Source organism: Fulvia fulva, chromosome 1, assembly GCF_020509005.1.
Source record: "Fulvia fulva chromosome 1, complete sequence".
Lineage (NCBI taxonomy): Eukaryota > Fungi > Ascomycota > Dothideomycetes > Mycosphaerellales > Mycosphaerellaceae > Fulvia > Fulvia fulva.
Window position 1 is genome coordinate 9,722,449 of NC_063012.1, and position 23,571 is coordinate 9,746,019.

Sequence of the window (23,571 nt, forward strand, 5' to 3'; positions counted from 1 at the left end):
CCTAAGAGTATTAAGGAGCGTAATTAGGCGGTACGACTTTACCTACGTATAGTCTTCCTTCTACGGCTTACGTAGGACCACTATCGTCGATTGTTTAAAAGCTATCGGGTAGTATCCGGTCTATAGGCAGGCGTTAAAGATCGCTATAACTACTAGGGCTAGTTGATCTCTACACTTCTTTAGTAGCTCGTTTAGGATCCTATCCGGCCCCGGGGCTTTCTTCGCCGGTAACTTCCTTAGTATAGCGGCAACTTCTCCCTCGGACACCTCCTATTAGACCGCGATACTAGGGGCTAGGGGAGAAGAGCTGTTTATGTCGCTTAGATTAGTCTCGACTAGGGGCGGGAAGAACTTACTAGCTAGTAGACGCGCCTTAGCCTCGGGGTCGCTAACCGGGCTACTAGGCGATTGTAGCGCTAGGATAGAGAAGGAGGGGCCCTATATAGAGTCCTGTCGGGCCTATTTCGCTAGCTTCTATATCCTCTCTAGCTTGCCGGCGATTCCTTCTAATATAGCCCTCTAGCCGACTACATTCTCCCTTCGTATTATAGCTTTCTTCTATTAGTATGCCTCCCTATATACGTTCTAGGCCTCCTCGCTATAGCTACTCGTCTACACCCGGCGGGCTCTCCTTGCTTCTCTTACTACCGTAGTGTACTCCGGCGTCTAGTATAGTTTGGACTATGTCGTTAGTTAGGCAAGCGGGACGTGAAGTAAGTTCGCTTTTCTTATTTCGTCTGTTAACCCCTAGACTGCTTCGTCTATCTCGTCTTTACTATTATATTACTACTACGCGATCTAGACTAGCCTCTCGGAGTTATCGAGGTACGCCTAGATATTAGCCTAGTAGGCCTTTCCCTAGTTTAGCTTAGGGGTTCTCGCTAGTATACGTTATATCTATATTATAGTAGAGGTCCGAACTAGTATATAGTCTAACGACGCCTCGAGTTTATATTCGATCCTATAGTAGGTTACCTTATAGTAGTAGCTATCTAAGATCTAGGAGAGGTCGATTGTGCCTTAGAGTCCCCCTCTCTTCTAGGTACCTAGGTCCTTCGGGGTGTTAAGAGCAATTACGTTACTCGCTATTAAGTCGAGTACTTCGTCGGCTATAGGGTACGGCTATATAAGGCTTTCCTAGGAAGGGTAGTATATATTAAAGTCTCCTACTACGATGTGGCACCCTTGTCTCTTAAGCGCACTATCTAGGTGTCTATAGACCCTAAGGTCGCGGCTAGACCTCGAGGCTAGCGGTTATATATATAGGTTATATATCTAGGTACTACCTACGTAGAGGGAGGTAATATCGCCCCCGCCTTCTTCGTCTACGTAGTACACTACCTCCCAGTCGGATTCTAGTATGTCCTTACTAATATAGAAGCACGTACGGGGTCTGCCGTCGCCTCGTAGGTATGTCGTATAGCCTAGTGACTTATAGGTCGTTAGTCTCTTATAGTACGGGTTAATCTATAGCTCCTAGATTGTAAGGACGTAGTAGACGCGCGGGTCCGCCTCGTGTAGGAAATGGTTCTAGACTATATCCTTACTATAGTTGACGTTATACTAGATAATACTAAGCGTATCGAGGCTAGTCATCGGCATTAACAATTATTTCCTCTATATCGTCCTATGTCCTACTACCCTATACGTCCTAGTCTACGCCTATCGGCTATATACTAAAGGGGAGCTAGGCCTAGTTAGATTCCCTCGCCGTAGCTAGTAGAGTACGTGGCCTCCCGTACGCCCTAGGTTACGTATCCTTTATATTGTTCTCGGCCCTAGGGCGCTTATACCCGACCGCCGCTAGTTAGTTCCGGTATAGGCTAGCCTTACGGTCGCCGTAGAATCTTAGGGCGACGGTTCTGTTTGTGATTGCCTTGTTTTTCGCTAGTTTCCGCTATAGGCATTCCGTACTATACGATAGGTAGTGCCCCGGATAGTTCGCGTACCGTCTCGTAGTCGATATATAGTCCCTAGATATATAGTCTCCTATATAGTTCGAGTAGGCCTACTTGTTTATAAACATGTAGGTTTAGTGTCTATACTGTTAGCATTTGAAGCATTAGAGGACACGAAAGGATAAGGAGTGCTTTTCTACTATCTTAAGGCTATATTACTAGACTAGGCCTTATTCTATCGCTAGATCCGCCGCTTTCGCGTCTTATAGCTATACTATTAGCGCCGAGGCCTTCTTGCCTTCTAGCCATTTCCTATAGAGCCAAGTCGCCTTCTAGATTAGAGAGTTAAGAGTGACCGGGTTGTCCTCTTAGAGAGCGCGTAGGTGACCCTAGTTAGTTAGGTCAAACTCCTTAGGTATGTCGTAGACTAGGATCGTAAATTGTTTTATTAAGACCTTTGCTAATACCGTAACCTTAGATGCCTACTATAGCTATACCTCTAGGTGCCTCCTAGTAGTAGTAGAGCTAGTATAGATCTATAGAGTGTCGTTAGACTATTAGTTCACTACGACCACCCCTAGTTAGTTAATTCGTTAGGCGAGCTCCTTATTCGATAGCTTCGTAACTTCGGCCTAGTCTTCCTTTGCTATAATACGGATCGTAACTATATCGTACGTTAGGCGGGGGCCTAGTATCGATGCCGCGACCGATGCCTAGCTATAGAGGTATTAATTCCGGGTGGCCTTACTAATCGCCTAGGACGTCGTCCTTATTTCTTATTGCCCTCGGTAATACGACAGTACAAGCGCCGTACGTAGCTAAGTGATCATTACCTATAGAGACCGGTAAGGGAGCTAATCGTTAGTTTCTATACTTTTTACGTCCTCTATAAGTTGCTACTAGTTGTCTTAGGGGGGCTTCGCCTATATAGCCGTAGGCGCCGTTAGTACCGTAGCCTAGGCTACTATTACCTAGGAGTTGCCTAATGTAGCTAGGCACCTCCGCGACGTTTAGAGCTAAAGAAATAGGGTGAAGAGAGCTTTAAGCTATCTAGATTAAATAAGGTAGAACTCCCTTAGTCCTAGGGGCAGTGGCCTACTTTATATATCGTTAGAATAGCCTTGATAAGAGCTTTCGAATGTGTCGTGTTTTAGCGTAGAGATCGATAAGCGGTATAGTACTAACGACCTACGCCTATAATACTAAAACTACGCCGTTCTATTCTATTAATTTAGGAAACGCTTAACCGTATATATAGAAAGAAGTACTTTACGAAACTAGATATTATAGTAGCCTTTAATAAGTTACGTATCGCGGAAGGGCACGAGTAGCTAATAGCTTTCGTAATACGCTACGGTATATACGAATGCCTCGTATTACCGTTCGGCCTCTATAACGGACCCGTAACCTTTTAGTTATATATCAATAAGGTTCTATAGGAACATCTAGATAACTTTGTATTAGTATATCTAGATAACGTCCTTATCTTTAGCGATACTCTAGAGGAACACGTCGAATACGTACGAAAGGTATTAATTAAGCTACGAGATACCGGGATTACCGTTAATATCGATAAGTCCGAGTTCTACTAGGAACGTATAAAATATCTAGGCCTCATTATTACACCCTAGGGTATCGGGATGGACCCGGAGAGATTGGAATGTATATAGACCTAGGAAGTACTAACTAATCTTAAGGATGTCTAAGTCTTCCTAGGATTCGCGAACTTCTACCGTAGGTTTATCGAGGCCTTCTCTCGTATTACATCCCTATTAACTAACCTAACGAAGTTAGATAAACCTAGTAATCACAAGAACCGTAGAACTAACTAGACTAATAATTACTAGAGGGCATTCAAGGCGTTAAAAGTAGCGTTTAGTAAGGCGGATATACTAGTATACTATATACCGGGTAGATAGACCGTCGTCGAGACTAACTCCTTAGACTTTATTAATATAGGTATACTCTTATAGTACGACGAGTAGGGAGTGTTACATCCTATAGCTTTCTATTCGAAGAAGCTAAGCCCTTAGGAGTATAATTACGAGATCTACGATAAGGAACTCCTCGCGATTATTAAAGCATTCGAAGAGTAGCGCCCGGAGCTTATATATAAAGTAGACGAGAACGGCTATCTAGTCAAAGTGTTTATAGACTATAAGAACCTCGAATATTTTATAACTACGAAGTAGCTAATTCGCCGATAAGCGCGATAGGTAGAATTTCTATTATAATTCAAGTTCTAGATTATATACCGCCTAGGTATATAAGGAACGAAGCTAGACAGCCTAACGAGACGTAGCTAGAACCTTCCGTAGGGGTTAGACGATCCGAGAAATTAGTACTAGTATTAGACATTACTTCCGCTAGAGCGACTCCTTAAGATCGACTCTATATAAGCTACTATCGAAGATACGCCCGAAGACGAAGAGACGACTCCCCTAAATCCTAAAGCAATCGAGTTTATTCTAGAACTAGAATAGGTACTATAAATATAGCTAGTACCAGCTTAGGAAGTATAGACTACAAATAAAGCCGAAGTCGAAGCTAAACTCGAGTACCGTATAACGACTACTTACGTCCTAGACTAAGAACTTAAGGCGGTAATTAAGATACTACGGAAAGATAGTACTATTCCTCTACTCTTATAGAAGGCGAAGATACACCCTACGTACTATAAGGTAGATAGTAATATGTTATATATACGAAACTAGTACGATAGTTAGAGCCTATAGGTACCCGGTAACTAGGCCCTACGGACTCGGCTTATTAGAATAAATTATAACGCTCTAGTAGTAGGATATCTAGGACGAGCTCGAACCTATAAACTCGTAGTACGAGAATTCTACTAGCCTAGCTTAGTAAGATTAGTACGAAGAAATACCGCGAATTGCCGTATATACCGTACGACAAAATCTCTATACTCCTAGCTACCTAGATTATTATACCTACTTTTAGTACCGGACCGACCTTAGAGGTATATCGCGGTAGACTTCGTAGTCGGACTTCCTAATAGCACCCTCGATAGTATAACCTATGATAATATTATAACCGTAATAGATCGGCTAACGAAGGAAGTCGAGCTAGTTCCGATCGGAGCGATAACTATATAGAATACGGTAAGACTTTTCCTTAAGTATATATTCTCCCGACGCGGATTACCTAATACTATTACTTTAGACCGTAGTAAACAATAGGTTACTACCTTCTAGAGGAAACTTTATAAGATACTTCGTATAAGTCGTAAGCTAAGTTCTTTATACTACCTAGAAACTAATAGACAGTCGGAACGTACTAACTAAGTAATAGAATAGTATCTCCGTATATTTACTAACGAGGTATAAGATAACTAGGTAGAACGGCTTTGTCTAGCTTAGTTCGCGATTAATAACTACCTTTCTAAAACAACTAGTGTGTCGCTATTCTACGCTACTTTAGGCTATAACCCTAAGTTTATAGAGCGCGTAGACCTAAGCGCTAGAAAAGAGGGAGGACTAACTACTCTCTAGCGACTAGATACGTAATCGGCTAAAGCCTTCGTACGCCGGATTTACGACCTTTATAAGCACCTTTAAGAAAATATACGGATGTTATAAGCTCTATAAGCTAAGGTAGTAAACCGCTACCGAAGCATCCCGCTAGACTATAAAGTAGGCGACTAGGTATACCTAAGTACTAAGAACATCCGTACGACTTGACTATCTAAGAAGCTCGATAGAAGATACGCTAGCCCGTACTAGATTATAGAAGTTATACTAGCTAAGCTCTTATATAAACTAAGATTATCGGACGCTATAGTAGGACTCGATAACTACTTTTATACCTCGTTACTTTAGCGAGCCGATTATCCCGACTTCCTACTACTCGAAGGCTAGTATCTAGTACTACTACCGCCGATAACTATCGAGTCCGATACTACCGAAGCCGATATAGTCGCTAATATAGTCGTAACACCTATATATATATATAAGGTAGAGAAGATCTTAGATATATATACCCGTAAGCGAGTAGGCAAAGTGAAGAAGGGGTAGAAGCGTAAAGTAGACACTTAGTATAAAGTAAAATAGCTTAGATATTAGAATAAGGAGGATAGTACGACCTAGTAACCGGCTGAGAATATAATTAAACACGCGGCCGCCGCTATTATAGACATTTACTATAGCCGGCCGGAGTTGTCTACGCCTATAGGCTTCGTAGCTCTATCTAATTAGGTCCCCCTAAGCATTTCTCGAAGGGAGCCGGTCGCGGATAGGCTAGTTATAGATAGACTAGATATAGATATATTACTAGACAATAATAAGGCATTAGAAGATAATTAGAATTTCGTACGGTTATAGAGTAGTACGGGTAAGTAGCCGTAGTATAGAAACTAACGATTAGCTCCTATCCCGGTCTCTATAGGTAATAATCACTTAGCTACGTACGGCGCTTATACTACCGTATTACCGAGGGTAATAAGAAATAAGGACGACGTCCTAGGCGATTAGTAAGGCTACCTAGAATCAATACCCCTATAGCTAGGTATCGGTCGCGGTATCGATACTAGGCCCCCGCCTAACGTACGATATAGTTACGATCCGTATTATAGCAAAGGAAGACTAGGCCGAAGTTACGAAGCTATCGAATAAGGAGCTCGCCTAATGAATTAACTAACTAGGGGTGGTCGTAGTAAACTAACAGTCTAACGACACTCTATAGATCTATACTAGCTCTACTACTACTAGGAGGTACCTAGAGGTATAGCTATAGTGGGCATCTAAGGTTACGGTATTAGCAAAGGTCTTAATAAAGCAATTTACGATCCTAGTCTACGATATACCTAAGGAGTTCGACCCTACTAACTAAGGTCACCTACGTACTCTCTAAGAGGATAACCCGGTCACTCTTAACTCTCTAATCTAGAAGGCGACTTAGCTCTATAGGAAATGGCTAGAGGGTAAGAAGGCCTCGGCGCTAATAGTATAGCTATAAGACGCGAAAGCGGCGAATCTAGCGATAGAATAAGGCCTAATCTAGCAATATAGCCTTAAGATAGTAGAAAAGCACTCCTTATCCTTTCGTGTCCTCTAATACTTCAAATGCTAACAGTATAGACACCAAACCTATACGTATAGAAACAAGTAGGCCTACTCGAACTGTATAGGAGACTATATATCTAGAGACTATATATCGGCTACGAGACGGTACGCGAACTGTCCGGGGCACTACCTATCGTATAGCGCAGAATGCCTATAGCGGAAACTAGCGAAAAACAAGGCAATCATAAACAGAACCGTCGCCCTAAGATTCTACGGCGACCGTAAGGCTAGCCTATACCGGAACTAGTTAGCGGCGGTCGGGTATAAGCGCCCTAGGGCCGAGAACAATATAAAGGATACGTAACCTAGGGCGTACGGGAGGCCACGTACTCTACTAGCTACGGCGAGGGAATCTAACTAGGCCAGGCTCCCCTTTAGTATATAGCCGATAGGCGTAGACTAGGACATATAAGGTAGTAGGACATAGGACGCTATAGAGGAAATAATTGTCGATGCCGATGACTAGCCTCGACACGCTTAGTATCATCTAGTATAACGTCAACTATAGTAAGGATATAGTCTAGAACCATTTCCTACACGAGGCGGACCCGTACGTCTATAACGTCCTAGTAATCTAGGAGCTATAGATTAACCCGTACTATAAGAGACTAACGACCTATAAGTTACTAGGCTATACGACATACCTACGAGGCGACGGCAGACCCCGTACGTACTTCTATATTAGTAAGGACATACTAGAATCCGGCTAGGAGGTAGTATACTACGTAGACGAAGAAGGCGGCGGCGATATTACCTCCCTCTACGTAGGTAGCACCTAGATATACAACCTATATATACAACCGCTAGCCTCGAGGTCTAGCCGCGACCTTAGGGTCTATAGACACCTAGACAGTGCGCTTAAGAGACAAGGGTGCCACATCGTAGTAGGAGACTTTAATATATACTACCCTTCCTAGGAAAGCCTTATATAGCCGTACCCTATAGCCGACGAAGTACTCGACTTGATAGCGAGCAACGCAATTGCCCTTAATACCCCGAAGGACCTAGGCACCTAGAAGAGAGGGGGACTCTAAGGTACGATCGACCTCTCCTAGATCTCAGATAGCTACTACTATATAGTAACCTACTATAGGATCGAATATATACTCGAGGCGTCATTAGACTATATACTAGTCAGGACCTCTATTACGACATAGATATAACGTATACTAGCGAGAACCCCTAAGCTAAACTAGGGAAAGGCCTACTAGGCTAATATCTAGGCGTACCTCGATGACTCCGAGAGGCTAGTCTAGATCGCGTCGTAGTAATACATTAGTAAAGACGAGATAGACGAGGTAGTCTAAGGGTTAATAGACGAAATAAGAAAAGCGACCTTACTTTACGTTCCGCTTACCTAACTAACAATATAGTCTAAACTATACTAGACGCCGAAGTACACTACGGTAGTAAGAGAAGTAAGGAGAGCCCGCCGGGTATAGACGAGCAGCTATAGCGAGGAGGCCTAGAACGTATATAGGGAGGCATACTAATAGAAGAAAGCTATAATACGGAGGGAGAAAGTAGTCGGCTAGAGGGTTATAGTAGAAGAAATTGCCGGCAAGCTAGCGAGGATGTAGAAGCTAGCGAAATGGGCCCGACAGGACCCTATATAGGGCCCCTCCTTCTCTATCCTAGCGCTACAATCGCCTAGTAGCCCGGTTAGCGACCCCGAGGCCAAGGCGCGTCTACTAGCTAGTAAGTTCTTCCCGCCCCTAGTCGAGGCTAATCTAAGCGATATAAACAGCTCTACTCCCCTAGCCCCTAGTATCGCGGTCCGATAGGAGGTGTCCGAGGGAGAAGTTACCGCTATACTTAGGAAGTTACTAGCAAAGAAAGCCCCGGGGCCGGATAGGATCCTAAACGAGCTACTAAAGAAGTATAGAGATCAACTAGCCCTAGTAGTTATAGCGATCTTTAACGCCTGCCTATAGACCGGATACTACCCGATAGTATTTAAATAATCGACGATAGTAGTCCTACGTAAGCCGTAAAAGGAAGGCTATACGTAGGTGAAGTCGTACCGCCTAATTACGCTCCTTAATACTCTTAGGAAAGAGCTTAAGAAGCTAGTTATAACAAGACTCTCCGAGGCGGTAGAGGAATACTCCCTACTCCCGGACACCTAGATAGGTACGCGCCCGTAGCGATCGACGCTATCCGCGACAGAACTTATCACCTCTTAGGTAAAGGCTATCTAGTATAAGAATAGGGATAATGTAGTATCCTTACTTAGTCTAGACATATCGGGAGCCTTCGATTACGTATTATACCCGCGGCTACTCTATATCCTAAGGTCGAAAGGACTCCCTAAGTAGCTTATTAACTTCGTACGGTCCTACCTCTAAAGCCGTAGTACGTCGATCCTAGTCGGCTAGTATAGAAGCCTATTTCAAGTAGTCTATACTAGAATTCCGTAAGGCTTAACGCTAGTACCTATTCTGTTCCTCTTCTTTATAGCGACGCTACTCCTAGCCCTAGAATCCCAGAACACCGCTACGAGCGGCTTCGTAGACGACACAAACATCCTAGCGTAGTCTTCCTCGACTAAGGAGAACTGTAGGCTACTAGAAGAGAAGCATAAGATCTGCGAGGACTGGGCTAGGAGGCACGGGGCTCGGTTTGCCCTAGAAAAGTACAATCTGATACACTTTACGCGCCGGCCACGGTTCTACAATATACAAGCTTCTATCTAGATATAGGGGCACACGACTAACCCGGCAAATCAGCTCAGGATCCTCGGACTATAGGTGGACCCGGCGCTACGGTGGAGGAAGTACGTATAGGCAATATTAGGGAAAGCTAAATAGAATATAGTATTATACTAGAGGCTCACTACGTCTATATAGAGGGCGGACTTCCGGTAGTTACGACTTCTATATACGGCTATTATACGGCTAGTCCTTACCTATAGTAGCTAAATATAGTCCTTAGGCGAGAGGGCCTACCTATTAAAGGGACTCGTCGCGCCGCTAGCGAAGATCTAAAACTAATACCTAAGGAAGGTTACCGAGGCATATAAGTCGATACTAATAAGGATGCTTAAGTACGAGACCGCTATACCGCCGATCGACCTATATATCTAGGGACTACGGACCTCCTACTTAAGTAAGTCGGTATAGTACCTAGTATAGAAGGTCATTACTAGTATAGTCGTAAGGGCCCGCGAATTAGTACTAGCGTATAAGGGTATTCGACCCGGGAACGAGCCGAACTACCGGGTAAGGGACGAATAGCTAGTAATACGATAGGAAGGTAAGAAGTCGTTTATAGAGCAACTATAGAAAGAGAGGTGGAACAACTAGGTTATAGGGTATAGTGGACGCCCTTAGCTAGCGGGACAACCTAAGGAATAGTTAGCTACGAAATCCGTGGTCTAGTCCCCCCCGAAGCTTATCTACTACCGCCTTATAAGGGTATAGAGTAGTATAGTAACCTAACTACGAAGCGAATATATCGGTCTCTAGGGGTACCTATTATAGAGGAAGGTTCTAGGATACACGAATACTAGCTGCCCCTACGGCTATTACTCCTAGAACGTACGGTACGTACTCCTCGTCTACCCGAGGTAGTCGCTAGGAAAGGGGGAGTAGATAGTAAAGGCGAGGAACCGGACGATTAGGGCACTTCTTAATAACGCTAAGGACCTACGGCGTATTACAAACTAGATACTAGAGAAGGACTAGCTAGAACAGTACCGCCTAGTAGGAGTAGTATAGGAAGAGAGGACACGACGTAGCGCGACGAGACCGGCTAGGAGCGGGGGCTAACGGGGTAGTGACATAGACTACGTACGTTTAGAGGGAAAGCTAATCTAGATAAGGAGAAGTTAGGGGCGGGAAGGGTTTTCACCTATTCGGGTTTCCCTTTATATATAACAATAGATATATACCTATATAGGCCGGATAGGGTCCTAGAACAGGGGAATAACAAATCTAATCTAATCTAATCTAATTATATACCTAAGTAAAAGTCCGTATAACGGGACTATTACCTAAGCTATCTTTTCGGTAATAGTTACCTTACTTACCCTAGCTTACTTTACCTAAAATAACTAGCTTACCCTTACTATAGTAGTAGTAATACTAAGGGCCTAACGTTACTACTATTACGAGGCTATAGTAGGCGAGTATAGTAGTAGTTTATTAATAAAGTCGATAGCTAAAGAGAGAAGGTAGTTCTTAGAGAGAGAGGGCTTCTTAAGTAAAGCCTAGGTCGCGCTCGGGCTAAGCTTAGTTATCGGTGTTACGTAATTACGAGTTACGTAACCCGATCCGAGTCCTTTACTTACGGAGCTACCGTAATAACTACTATAGATAGGAAGGTAGTTATAATAGGGTATACGCGGTTATATAAGAATTAGCTTATTTACTCTAGCCTACGAGCTAAGAGGGTATATCGTAATCCGAGCGTATATATAGATAATAGCCTCTATTTAAAACTTAAGGCTATATACGCTAAGATTTAGGTAACTAATTACTTACCTATAGCCTCTTTAACAGTAATACTTATCTATTCTAGATAGATATATATAATATATACTCTACTTTATCATCCTACGGTAAGCGCCTTTACGCGGCGGACGACGTAAGTACCTTCGCTATAACAAAGAGAAACTAAGACTCTCCCTCTCGAACTCGAACCCCCCTCTCGAATCGCGGCTTAGCCGTAAATATAAAAAGCGACGCCTATTCGAAACCTATAACGCGACGGATAACCTAGGGTACGGTACGAAGAAGAAGGGAAGAGAAGAGAGGAGAAGAGAGGATAAGCCCGGATATCTATTACTAAAGACACTCGGAACTACTCGAAAGAAGAGAGAAGGCGGCGGACTCTCTCTTCGGATAACGACGGCCGTATAAAGCGAGCGCTCTCGCTACGAATCTAGAGCGAGATACTAAATCTCGGGATATTATATAAAGGAGGCGGTCGAAGACTCTCGGAGGGGACGGGTTACTCGAGATACTACCTCTCTCTCTCTCTCTCTTAAATTCTCGGTTTTTAGCGTACGTACGGCGGGCCTACCCGGCGCGGCGTAGCGAAAAAATACGGACGTAATTTACCGTCTATCCCGGGCTATAAGACCGCGACAAATTTTACTACCGGGACGCGGCGTACTACCGTAGTAATATTTGTCGACCTTTATTACGAATATCGAGCGCTCGCTCGCGATCTTTCGAAGAGTTTTTACGTCCGGGTACGCGGGGCTTTTCTCTTTAAATTTTGAACTCGGTCGTAGATACAACCTTTATTATATAGTTTAGGACTAAAATAGTACGTTAATAGAATAATTAATTAATCAATTAATTAATTATATACTCTACTTGAAAAATACCCTATATAAGCCCGTATAATAACTTCCTTTATAAATGACGTAATACTAGGTAGATACCTATACTTGTATAGTTAATTACGTAATAGCTACGAGATACGACGTTTCTTCTACTACCTTATTATTAGATACTAGATTACTATACTAAAGGGCGACCGTATATATAAGATAGACTTATTAGTCGAATATCGGCGAGGACAATCTATCCGATAGCCCTTATTAAGACGAGTAATCTACTTAAGTAGTAGGGGCCCGCCTACGCTAGCGGCGGCGTAATCGTAGTATAAAGAACCCTAATACTAAGGTTCCGTTCCCCTAACGGTAGACTCTAGAGTTACGGAGTTACGGAGGATAACTAGCTAATTAGGAAGCGCGACCTTATCCCGAATAGTAGCGAAGGATAGTAGCTAACGAGAGCTATAGCCTTACGAGGCTCACGATAAATAATATAGCGTAGACGACCCTATTTACGGAGGTAGAAAACTTACTAGGGGATAATAAACACCTAGCCCGGGTATATAAGAACACTATAGTATAGCTACTAGGAGTACTAAAAGCGCTATTATACTAAGTCCCGAAGACAATCTAGTAAGTAATATAGAAGGTAGCCTAGAGACTAACTATATAGGTAATAGTAGTAGTAGGTAAGAATTAACCCTCTACGAAGGTAAGTAATACGGTACGCCTATATCTTACTAATCCGGCGGAGAAACAAGAAATCGTAGCCCTAATAAGTAAGGAGATTGTCGATAGAATCGGCTAAAAGGAGGTAGTCGGAGCGAAGGTAGAGGCAATAGGCGTAGTAAGACTCTTTACCGTATAAGAGTCTAATAGACGAAAACTAGAGACCTATAAGGAGTGGACTACTAAAGTCACGAAGTCGGCGCGAGTCTCCTACTAATAGTATACCGTTATTGCCTACGGGGTCCCTAGGATATTCAAGGTCGAAGACCTTACCTAACTCTAAGTATAGAACTAGAATATATCCCTAGGAGTACGACTAACGAAGGCGGTATAGTTATATTAGATAGTAGACTAAGAGAAGACGTATTTATCGCTTATTATCTAGGTAGAGACAGCGGAACAAGCTAACTAGATACTAGATAATAGGCTATTCTAGAACTACGAGAGCATAGACACAGAGATCTATTAGAGTAGCTATAGGGTACTATAATACTTCTAATACTAATAGTACGGTTATATAGCCCTAAAATACGGGGAGAAGACCCTAAGGTGTCCTTACTACGTAGGCCTATACTAGGGAAGGGAATGCCTAAAAAAGAAGGGTAGGTATATATACTACGGTAGAAGGCACCTAGCGTATTTAAACTAATATCTAGCTAGAATAGTAGTATAAGAACGAGCGAGATAAGTAAGGATCTCTATACTAGCTAGGTACCTCTAACGATAGTAGGAGGGACCTACCGTATATAAGGGCTTCGAGCCGAGTAAGAGGAAGAGGGTAGAAGAGACGAATAAGGGAACCTAACCTTAAACGTATCTACCTCCCGGTAGGCCTCGACACCTTAACCGGGCTACTAACGAACTAGGCTGAATACGAATCTTTAGGGCGCCCTAGCGGCCCTAGAGCTAGCCGAATAGCGGGATATAGGCTTAGGAGATATAGTAGGCTAGCACGGAAAAAGACCTTACGGATAATAGATAATAGATAGATAGATAGATTTGTTATTCCCCTATTCTAGGACCCTATCCGGCCTATATAGGTATATATCTATTGTTATATATAAAGGGAAACCCGAATAGGTGAAACCCCTTCCCGCCCCCGACTTCTCCTTATCTAGATCAGCTTTCCCTCTAAACGTACGTAGTCTATATTACTACCCCGTTAGCCCCCGCTCCTAGCTAGTCTCGTCGCGCTACGTCGTGTCCTCTCTTCCTATACTGCTCCTACTAGGCGGTACTGTTCTAGCTAGCCCTTCTCTAGTATCTAGTTCGTAATACGCCGTAGGTTCTTAACGTTATTAAGAAGTGCCCTAATCGTCCGGTTCCTCGCCTTTACTATCTACTCCCCCCTTCCTAGCGACCACCTCGGACAGACGAGGAGTGCGTACCGTACGTTCTAGGAGCGATAGCCGTAGGGGTAGCTAGTATTCGTGTATCCTAGAACCTTCCTCTATAATAGGTACCCCTAGAGGCCGATGTGTTCGCTTCGTAGTTAGGTTACTATACTACTCGATACCCTCGTAAGGCGGTAGTAGATAAGCTTTGGGGGGTACTTGACCGCGGATTTTGTAGCTAACTATTCCTTAGGTTGTCCCGCTAGCTAAGGGCGTCTACTATACCCTACAACCTAGTTGTTCTACCTCTCTTTCTATAGTTGCTCTACAAACGATTTCTTACCTTCCTATTATATTGCTAGCTATTCGTCCCTTACCCGGTAGTTCGGCTCGTTTCCGGGTCGAATGCCCCTATACGCTAGTACTAATTCGCGGGCCCTTACGACTACACTAGCGATGACCTTCTATACTAGGTACTATGCCGACTTGCCTAAGTAGGAGGTCCGTAGTCCCTAGATATATAGGTCGATCGGCGGTATAGCGGTCTCGTACTTAAGTATCCTCGTTAGTGTCGACTTATATGCCCCGGTGACCTTCCTTAGGCATTAGTTTTGTATCTTCGCTAGCGGCGCGACGAGTCCCTTCGATAGGTAGGCCCTCTCGCCTAAGGACCACATTTGGCTACTATAGGTAAGGACTGGCCGTATAATAGCCGTATATAGAAGTCGTAACTACCGGAAGTCCGCCCCCTATATAGACGTAGTGAGCCTCTAGTATAATACTATATTCTGTTTAGCTTTCCGTAATATTACCTATACGTACTTCCTCTACCGTAGCGCCGGGTCTACCTATAGTCCGAGGATCCTAAGCTAATTTGCCGGGTTAGTCGTATACCCCTATATCTAGATAGAAGCTTATATATTATAGAACCGTGGCCGGCGCGTAAAGTGTATTAGATTGTACTTTTCTAGGGCAAACCGAGCCCCGTACCTCCTAGCCTAGTCCTCGTAGATCTTATACTTCTCTTCTAGTAGCCTACAGTTCTCCTTAGTCGAGGAAGACTACGCTAGGATGTTTATGTCGTCTACGAAGCCGCTCGTAGCGGTGTTCTAGGATTCTAGGGCTAGGAGCAGCGTCGCTATAAAGAAGAGGAACAGAATAGGTGCTAGCGTTAAGCCTTACGGGATTCTAGTATAGACTACTTGAAATAGGCTTCTATACTAGCCGACTAGGATCGACGTACTACGGTTTTAGAGGTAGGACCGTACGAAGTTGACAAGCCACTTAGGGAGTCCCTTCGACCTTAGGATATAGAGTAGCCGCGGGTATAATACGTAGTCGAAGGCTCCCGATATGTCTAGGCGCTACTAGTATATACTACGCCCTAGGTTTTGACGCCCTTCGCGTTACTATAGCCTGTCTCTAGAAAGCGGCCGTCTATACCTCGTAGGTTTGCTCGGGGTACATACTACGCCGGGTAGCGTACTCCTTACGTTTCTACCTACTAACTAATATAAAGTTCCTTATTACCCTACCCTCGATCCTCCCCGATTATAGAGCTAATCTACTTATATTATACGTCTTTTCCCCGTCCTAATAGCCGTCTTTTCCTTGCTTAGGCTATCGTCTTTTCCTCGTCGTAATCTACTATATTAGACTAGGTACGTTATATAGCGGGATAGGTATTGCCTTAGGCAAAACCCTCGTTCCTATACCGGGTACTTAATAGGCCCTTATAGGCTTCGTCGCGTGTCTACCTACCTACCGTATTGCCCGCTAGTAAATACTAGATTGTTTCGTAGTCCGCTCGACCCCGTCGTATAGTCCGCTTAGTTATTATTCTATAGTCCGCTCGTCTAATGTTCGTTACTTAGCCCGCTTAGTTTACGGTCTCCGGAGGTAAAGATTCTATACTTATACTAGAGGTGTCCTATTAAGCGTATAGGCTACGGTTCCGCGCCCTTCTTATACGTAGAACGAAGAGGGACTCGCTCCCGATACGAGTATACGCTCGTCGGATAGTTTTTATACCTATTTTACTAGTAGTCCTCTATTCGCCGCGGCTTCGCCTACGTTACGCGCCCGTCGCGCCTACGACGCTCTAGCGTAAGAATACTTAGCTCTCTCGTAGTAAGACGAGAGGTTCGTAGCCGGTACTACGTATAGGTAATTCTTGTCGTCGACCGATAACGAATAATACTATACGACGACATTACTATCGTATAGTATAACGTAAATAAAAGTAGGGATAAGGTCTAGCGCTACTTTCTATAAGAGCTAGACCCGCTATAGTACTACGTTATTACGGTATAGGAAGTATAGATCAACCCCTACGTAGGACTCCTAGCTACTTATAATAACCGGAGATACTATACTATAATCGCGGGCGAACGAGGCGTTATCCCGAGGATATATATATACGTAAGTAAGACTATAGACCTTAAGTTATAGAAGGTTATACTACGGTAATAGGGTAACCTAGGAGACATAATATTAATCTCGATCGATACGATATAAGGCTCTATCTAGATCTATAACGTTTATAACCCGCTACCGTAGGGTCGGACGAGTAGGGAACTAGGAACCCTCGCCTACCTAGAGCGGACCCTAAGCTAAGATATAAAGTAAGTACTCCTCGGCGACTTTAACCTCTACTACCTACGGTAGGGACTCGAATTCACTCCCCCGTACGCGTTTCTAGGGGAAAAGCTACTAGATATAACTATACGCTACGGAATAGCCTTAGTAATACTAAAGGGAATAGAGACGTAGAAGGCCCGTATAAGTATAAGTATAATCGACCTATAGTTTCTATTACGAGAACTTGAAGAGAGACTAGTCTAATACCGACCGAACTACGCGCTATAGGCCTCCTTAGACTATATCCCTATTTATACAACGCTAGAGGTAAAGGCGATAGAGGAGCTAATAAGCGAACTACGCCGTAACTAGAAGAAGGTATACTAGGATAATATAAGAGACTTCCTAATAGCAAACCTACTATAGTATAGGGAACTCGAGACGATGGCTTAGCTAGACTAAGTAGCGGAATAGATTACTTCGGTTATATAGTAAGTAGCGGAATAATATACGCCGTTACTCCGGCCCTTAACGTAGTAGAAGGCCTTCTAGACCCCTAAATACTCTATAAAGGTAAAGGAGGCTAGAAGGGCAAGGCGATAGTAGACGAAGGAGTATACCTAAGAGACGTAGGAGCAATACTATCGCGCGACATAAGAGAAGAAGGTATAGATAAGACACGATAAGCTATAGGACTAAAGAGCGACGATCGGGCTCGTTATAGAAAACCCGGAACAGATATAGAGACTAGCTAAATAGGTATGACTACCTAAAGAGTAACGAACCCCTTACTTCCCTCTAATTATAGACCGCGAAGGGATTGCCTAGACTACGCCCCGGGGTAAGGCAAAAGTATTAGCCGATTATTTCTTTTCTACGTAAGTAGAGGTAGACCTTACGGACATCGACCCGAGTATATACCCGGAACCCCTAGATATAGATTAGGCGATTAGCTCTAATATAGTAATAGGAGTTATAAGTAAGCTAAAAGGACGAAAAGCCCTAGGCCTAGATAGGATACTAAATATACTACTAAAAGAGTATAGAGAAGAGATCGCGCCGAGCCTTATAAACCTATTTACCGCGTACCTACGGCTAGGGTATCACCCGAAGCCGTATAGAGAGTCTATAATAGTAGTGCTACGTAAGATATAGAAGGAGGACTATACTTATCCTAAATCGTATAGGCTAATCGTACTTCTAAACACGATAGGGAAGGTCCTAGAAAATATAGTAGCCTAGAGACTTACGTAGCTAGCCGGAGACAACTACGTACTCCTAGTAATATAGATAGGGAGAAGAAGCTATCGATCGATACTAATAGTAATAGAGCTAATTACGGAGGAAATTTAGACTCTCTAGTACTACGGTAGGAACCGAGCGGCGTCCTTACTATCCCTCGATATCGTAGGGACCTTTGATAACGTCTTATACTAAAGGCTAATATATATCCTATAATAGAAAGGCATCCCCTAGTAGGTAACGAAGTTCGTCTACTCCTTTCTCTAGGAAAGGACGACATACCTAGTCCTAGGGAGGTATACGTCCGACCCGGTAAAGGTAGAGGCTAGAATATCTTAGGGATCTACTCTCTCCCCTATTCTATTTCTAATATTTATGTCTAATCTAATTCCCCTACTCACCTCTCTATAAACTATAGTATCGGGATTTGTAGACAATATAAACATTCTAGCCTAGTTAGACTCGATAGAGGAGAACTATCGCCTTCTTAAAGATAGGTATAAGGAATACGAGGAGTAGGTAAAGAAGTATAGTACCCGGTTCGCCCCTAAAAAGTACTAGCTTATACACTTTAGTAAAGCGAGAATATACTATAATATTAAGGCGGCGGTAAGAATCTAAGGCTACGAGACTAAGCTATTAGCGGAGCTACGAGTACTAGGGATCTAGCTCGACCTAAAGCTAAGCTAGAACGTATAGATTAAGAAAGCCTAGAGTCGAGCGTAAGTTAACGAAGCCTCGATAAAGAGGATTACGGCGTCTATATAGGGAGTAATATTCGATAAGGCAAGGGTAATATATAAAGCGATCGTTAGACTAGTATTACGGCGGTACTTAGGGTAGTCTATTATCCGAAGTGAGCCTAGATAAGGCTCCGCTAGTATAAAGCTTACGAGCTTTACGACCTCGTCTTTTACCTATTTAGGTAAGCCGGTAGCGCGGGTCTAAGCGGGCCGCTTACGTAGCCGTAATAACTAGCTATATTATACGGGGCATAAGTTTAGGGTATAGGAGGCGTAGGCAAGCCGATCCCGAAACGGATAGAGTAACCCCTAAATAGGACTTAGGTAGGTAACCTACGTAGAATATTAGGGGTATATAAGATAACGTTATAAGTACGGTAGAAATAGAGACGGGAACACCTCTAATCGGCTAATATATCCGGGGAATAAGAATTAAATACGTAGTAAAGACGACAGATTACCTAGTATAAACTACGATCTAGGAGGTAAAGAATAAGATAGAAAGCCGCTACCGGAGAGGGGCCGGATATAGGACAAGCTAAAAAGAGGATAACCTTACTACCTTTACGGCCGTATAGGCAAGTACCGAATAGCTAGTACGAAAAGAGGAGGAGCGTAGGACTCGCTAGGCCGGCGGGAGCAAGGCTAAGACCTAAAGTCTAGCGGAATAGATAGCGAGCTACCTATAGGAGTAGGACTAGAAAAGGAAGCTCCCTAAGACAATAGGCCCGATAGTACTCCGAGCTTTCTAGAGACATAATTGCTAGCTATATAGGGACCTAATAAGGGCCGAAGCAAGTATAGCGATCTAAATTAGGTCCAAATATATTAGACTAAGGGCCTACTTATTTAGGAGACGCGTACTAGATATCTAAAGCCTAGCCTACTAGTATAGCTACCTATTATAAAACCTAGAACATATACTACTACGATGCCCGTAGTAGGCGAGTAGTAGGGAAAATTAGAGGTACTAAGCGGGAAGGAGAGACTATAAGTCAATTATTAGGGACAAAGGTAACATTCGCCGAATCGCTCGGTAGATACTATAGTAGGGATACCTCTAGTAGTTTAGCCTCGCTAGGAAGACGGAGGAGTAGATAGATAAGAGGCGGAAACTAGGAGGGTTATAGATAGGGTAGTTATTAGGGCAGGCCTATAACACTAGCGTACTATTAATAAGGGAAATCTAAGACGATAACGAGGGGGAAAAGATAGGCGGGAAGGAGGAGGGGTTTTTACTAATACGGTTTCCCCTCTATATAAATAAAAACAAGATAGTATAGCGATATAGGCTAAAGGGCACTATAATAGCTTAAATGAAATATCTATCTATCTATATTACTATACTCGATAACGGGATTATAGCTAGACTAAGAGGCTAGCCTATTACGTATACTATACGCTAATTATAGGGCTAAAGTCTAGTAGAAGAGACTTCTTTATCGCTATATTTACGCCGGTACGACGTCTTATACGGGCTTCGTTTCTACTACTCCTCTCCCTCGTCGTTTCCGTTCCTATAAACAAGGTAATTACTACTAATACGGGAGTAATACATCCTAAGTAGTAGTAGATACATACTCTATACTAGATAAGGCCGAAACTTATTCTAATTATATATATTACCGTCTTCCTTTCGCTAGTAATATTTAATATAGGTAGAAGCTATACTTTAGATCGAACCTTACTAATCTCGGACTTAAGCGCTCGACTTATAGACTACCTTTTAGGCTACTCGGGGACCCCTTCTATTACTTTCGTACTAGGTAGAATAGGCTACTAAGATATAACCTAGACCGACTATTTTACTAAATAGTAGAAGATAGTCTATATTATCGACGACCTAGTAGTATAATACTCCGTACCTAAGAACAGGATCTTAAAGCGCTACAGGGCTAAGTCTTGTAGGCAGGCTTGACAGTGCTTCATCTAGGCAGCAAGGTAGCGACGTGACGGCATTGCTTGCCAGCAACCCGAGTTTCTGCGTCGATAGCACGTTCCGGCGAACTCGTAAGGCCTTTCCCGGTGATCTGGAACGCAGCACACATCACGATCGAGACTGAAGTCAGCGCCCTGATAATCGGGAGCACAAAGACACAAGGCCTTCTACAGCAAACATAGCACAAGCACTTCCATGCCAACCCACTCCTTTGTCGACGAGGCTTTATCCATACCTTCTTCGATCCAAATGCGGAAGACTTCTGAGGCCTGCAACGTGGACTGCTCGCAAGAGGATCACAATACACAGAAGTGGAGTAAGTTGGTTACGAAAAAGCATTCGCGGCGCTTGGATTTAAGGTGGAGGTGGAGAATGTGTGTGGTGGCTTGTGATAGTCGAGAAGGAGGGACGGCATGTGAAGATGGTTTGGGTGAATGAGAGGCTGTCATATGGTCGAGCGCGGCAAGCAGATCGTCATGTGTTTTGAGTAGCGCGGCAGAAGATCATGGGGCTGCTGGGCTGCGACTGTATACTCTGAAGATGCCCAGAGGCGAAGCGCGCCTCATGCAGTGTTCGCCCAAAAACTCACACTGCCGGGAGGCACTGGCACACATTTTTGCCAACATGACGACGCGCAGCTTGAACAGAACGCCTCGTTACGAAGGTGCAGAATATGAGACGATGTACATCATTGATCATTCACGCAGAATACCAGCCTCACATCATGCCAGCCAAAGTCGTATGCATACGACGAACCCTACCAAACGCCTTGCTGCATGATTCATTCATTACTCTGCACTCGACTGCGTCGGCCCCTCCATCCCAATATCCCCATTCTGAATCTTCCCCAAGTTCTTCAGCATAAAGCTGCGCTTGAAATACGTGTTCGGATGCAAGATAGTATCGAGTTCCGAGGCTGGCCAGAGGGATTCATCCTTCACCTAATAGAAGAAAAATAATGTCAGCATAAGCTCTGGGTCGTTAATAGTAGCACATATTATACGCACCTTCTTAATCTCGTTCTTATGTGTCGACTCGAAGACACGGTTGCAAGCAATGTGATATCGTTGCCTGCCAACGTCCTCGCGAACGCTCTTTAGGAGCTCTCGATCTGGGACGCCGACGCTTTGTAAGAGGGAGACGAGATTGTCGGGGCTGTAGGTGCGGTATGGGCAGCCGTGTTGTTGGCCGGAGGATGGGAGCGCTTCTGTGAGTAGCTTTTGACAGCTGTATGGGGTGTAGCCTCGGCCGCGTCGGTTTGAGTCGCCGCCGACGTCGCCGTAGGAGTGGCGGACGTTGTAGAGGTATTCGGATTTGAATTTGTCTGGGAGCATGTTAGTGACGGGATGTCAATGGCAGATCTTCCTTGGGCTCACCGTCTGTGATCAGTGTGAAGCTCTTTCGCCAGAACAGGATAGCCTCTTGCAGGCTCAAACCGATGCCCTTGAGGAAGAGTGTGTATTGTAATCGTCCGAAATGCTTCAAATGGCTGTTCTTCCGTAGTTCGCGATGTAGGTTCTGCATGCACAGCGGGAAGTGCTGGCTTTGTCCATCGATCGATGCGGCTGTTATGTTGGTGATATCGCTCAAACTTGAGCTCTCGACATACCCTGCATCTGGCGCCACGAAAGACTGTGACAAGTGGTGAAGTATAGGTGCGAGCCGATTGTCCTCGTCCATCCGTGGTAGAAATCGTGCTGCCAGCTCCAGACCAGACCCCAGCTGTCTCGAGAACTCGTTGACGACCATGTTCATCTGTTCCCGAGCATGCACATATGCCTTTCCCCTCTTCAACAGCACTTGCCGCCTCTCGACAAGCTCTGGCACGTTCTCCCACTCGCACTTGAACCAACTCAGCTCATCTTCTTTCCTGCAGTTTGTGGCTGCTTTCAGATCTTCCAGCAACGTTGACTTCTCCTCTTCGCCCACCACTTGCCACGACATGGGGAGCGATTCGATGAACTCCCTCCTCTCTCGCAAATCATCCTGAGCTATCCTCAGCTTGAAGAGCTGTGCCTCTAGCCGTGTGAATCGTTGTCGCAAGTCCTGTGTGCTCGAAAACGCCAGTCGAAGGATCCAATGGCTGTAGTGATCTCGCTTTCGTTGGAGTGACAGTTCGCTGTTTCGCGAGCTGTTGGAGGAAAGTGGCAGGTGTTTATCGAGGATGGGTCGCATGTATTCTGCTGTCTCTTCGGGTAATTTGTTCCGCAACTGACACGCTTCCAGCTCGGCCAGCACTTTCAGACGTGCAATGCCCCATTCTTCGAACTCTTCCAGTGTGACATGGCCGGTGGGTGGAATCACGTAGAAGTTCATGCGATGGGCGTACTCTTGCTCCTGCCATGTTGCCTTTTGGAATTGTGCTTTTCGTGGTTCGAAGGCGCGTTTCTTCCCGCTCATGCGAGGTGCTGAGGATATCGCGAGCATCTTGGCGGGTCGTTGGTGGGTTGAGATATGGTTGACGGTCTGGTCAGCATTTTGGTGCTCAGAGAGAAGTCGCGTCGAAGGCAGACGCGACGCGATTCAGAGTTCCGGATCGGCGAAACATATCGGAGTCAGCAGGAAGGAGCAAAAGCCTCAATCTCACTCCCTCCGTCATCTCTTCCCTCTCCTCTCTCTCCAGTACTACTAAAGGTATACCCTCGTCGCAATGCATCTAGCTGGTTTAAGGAATACTCGATCTTTGCCGATCTCACAACATGGCGTATTATATGGCCATGACATCGAACTCCATTCTGGAA

At 44.3% G+C, this 23,571-nt stretch overlaps 1 protein-coding gene across 1 annotated transcript; it reads right to left on the reverse strand.

Moving 5' to 3' along the window:
• Positions 1-21,618: 21,618 nt before the first annotated feature.
• On the reverse strand, positions 21,619-23,257 carry CLAFUR5_01963 (putative DNA primase large subunit; the record flags this gene model as incomplete). The annotated part of the gene is made up of 3 exons (XM_047901111.1): positions 21,619-21,771; positions 21,838-22,154; positions 22,207-23,257. 3 exons carry the CDS (start codon positions 23,255-23,257, stop codon positions 21,619-21,621), a joined length of 1,521 nt encoding a protein of 506 aa, XP_047756746.1.
• Positions 23,258-23,571: the final 314 nt, after the last annotated feature.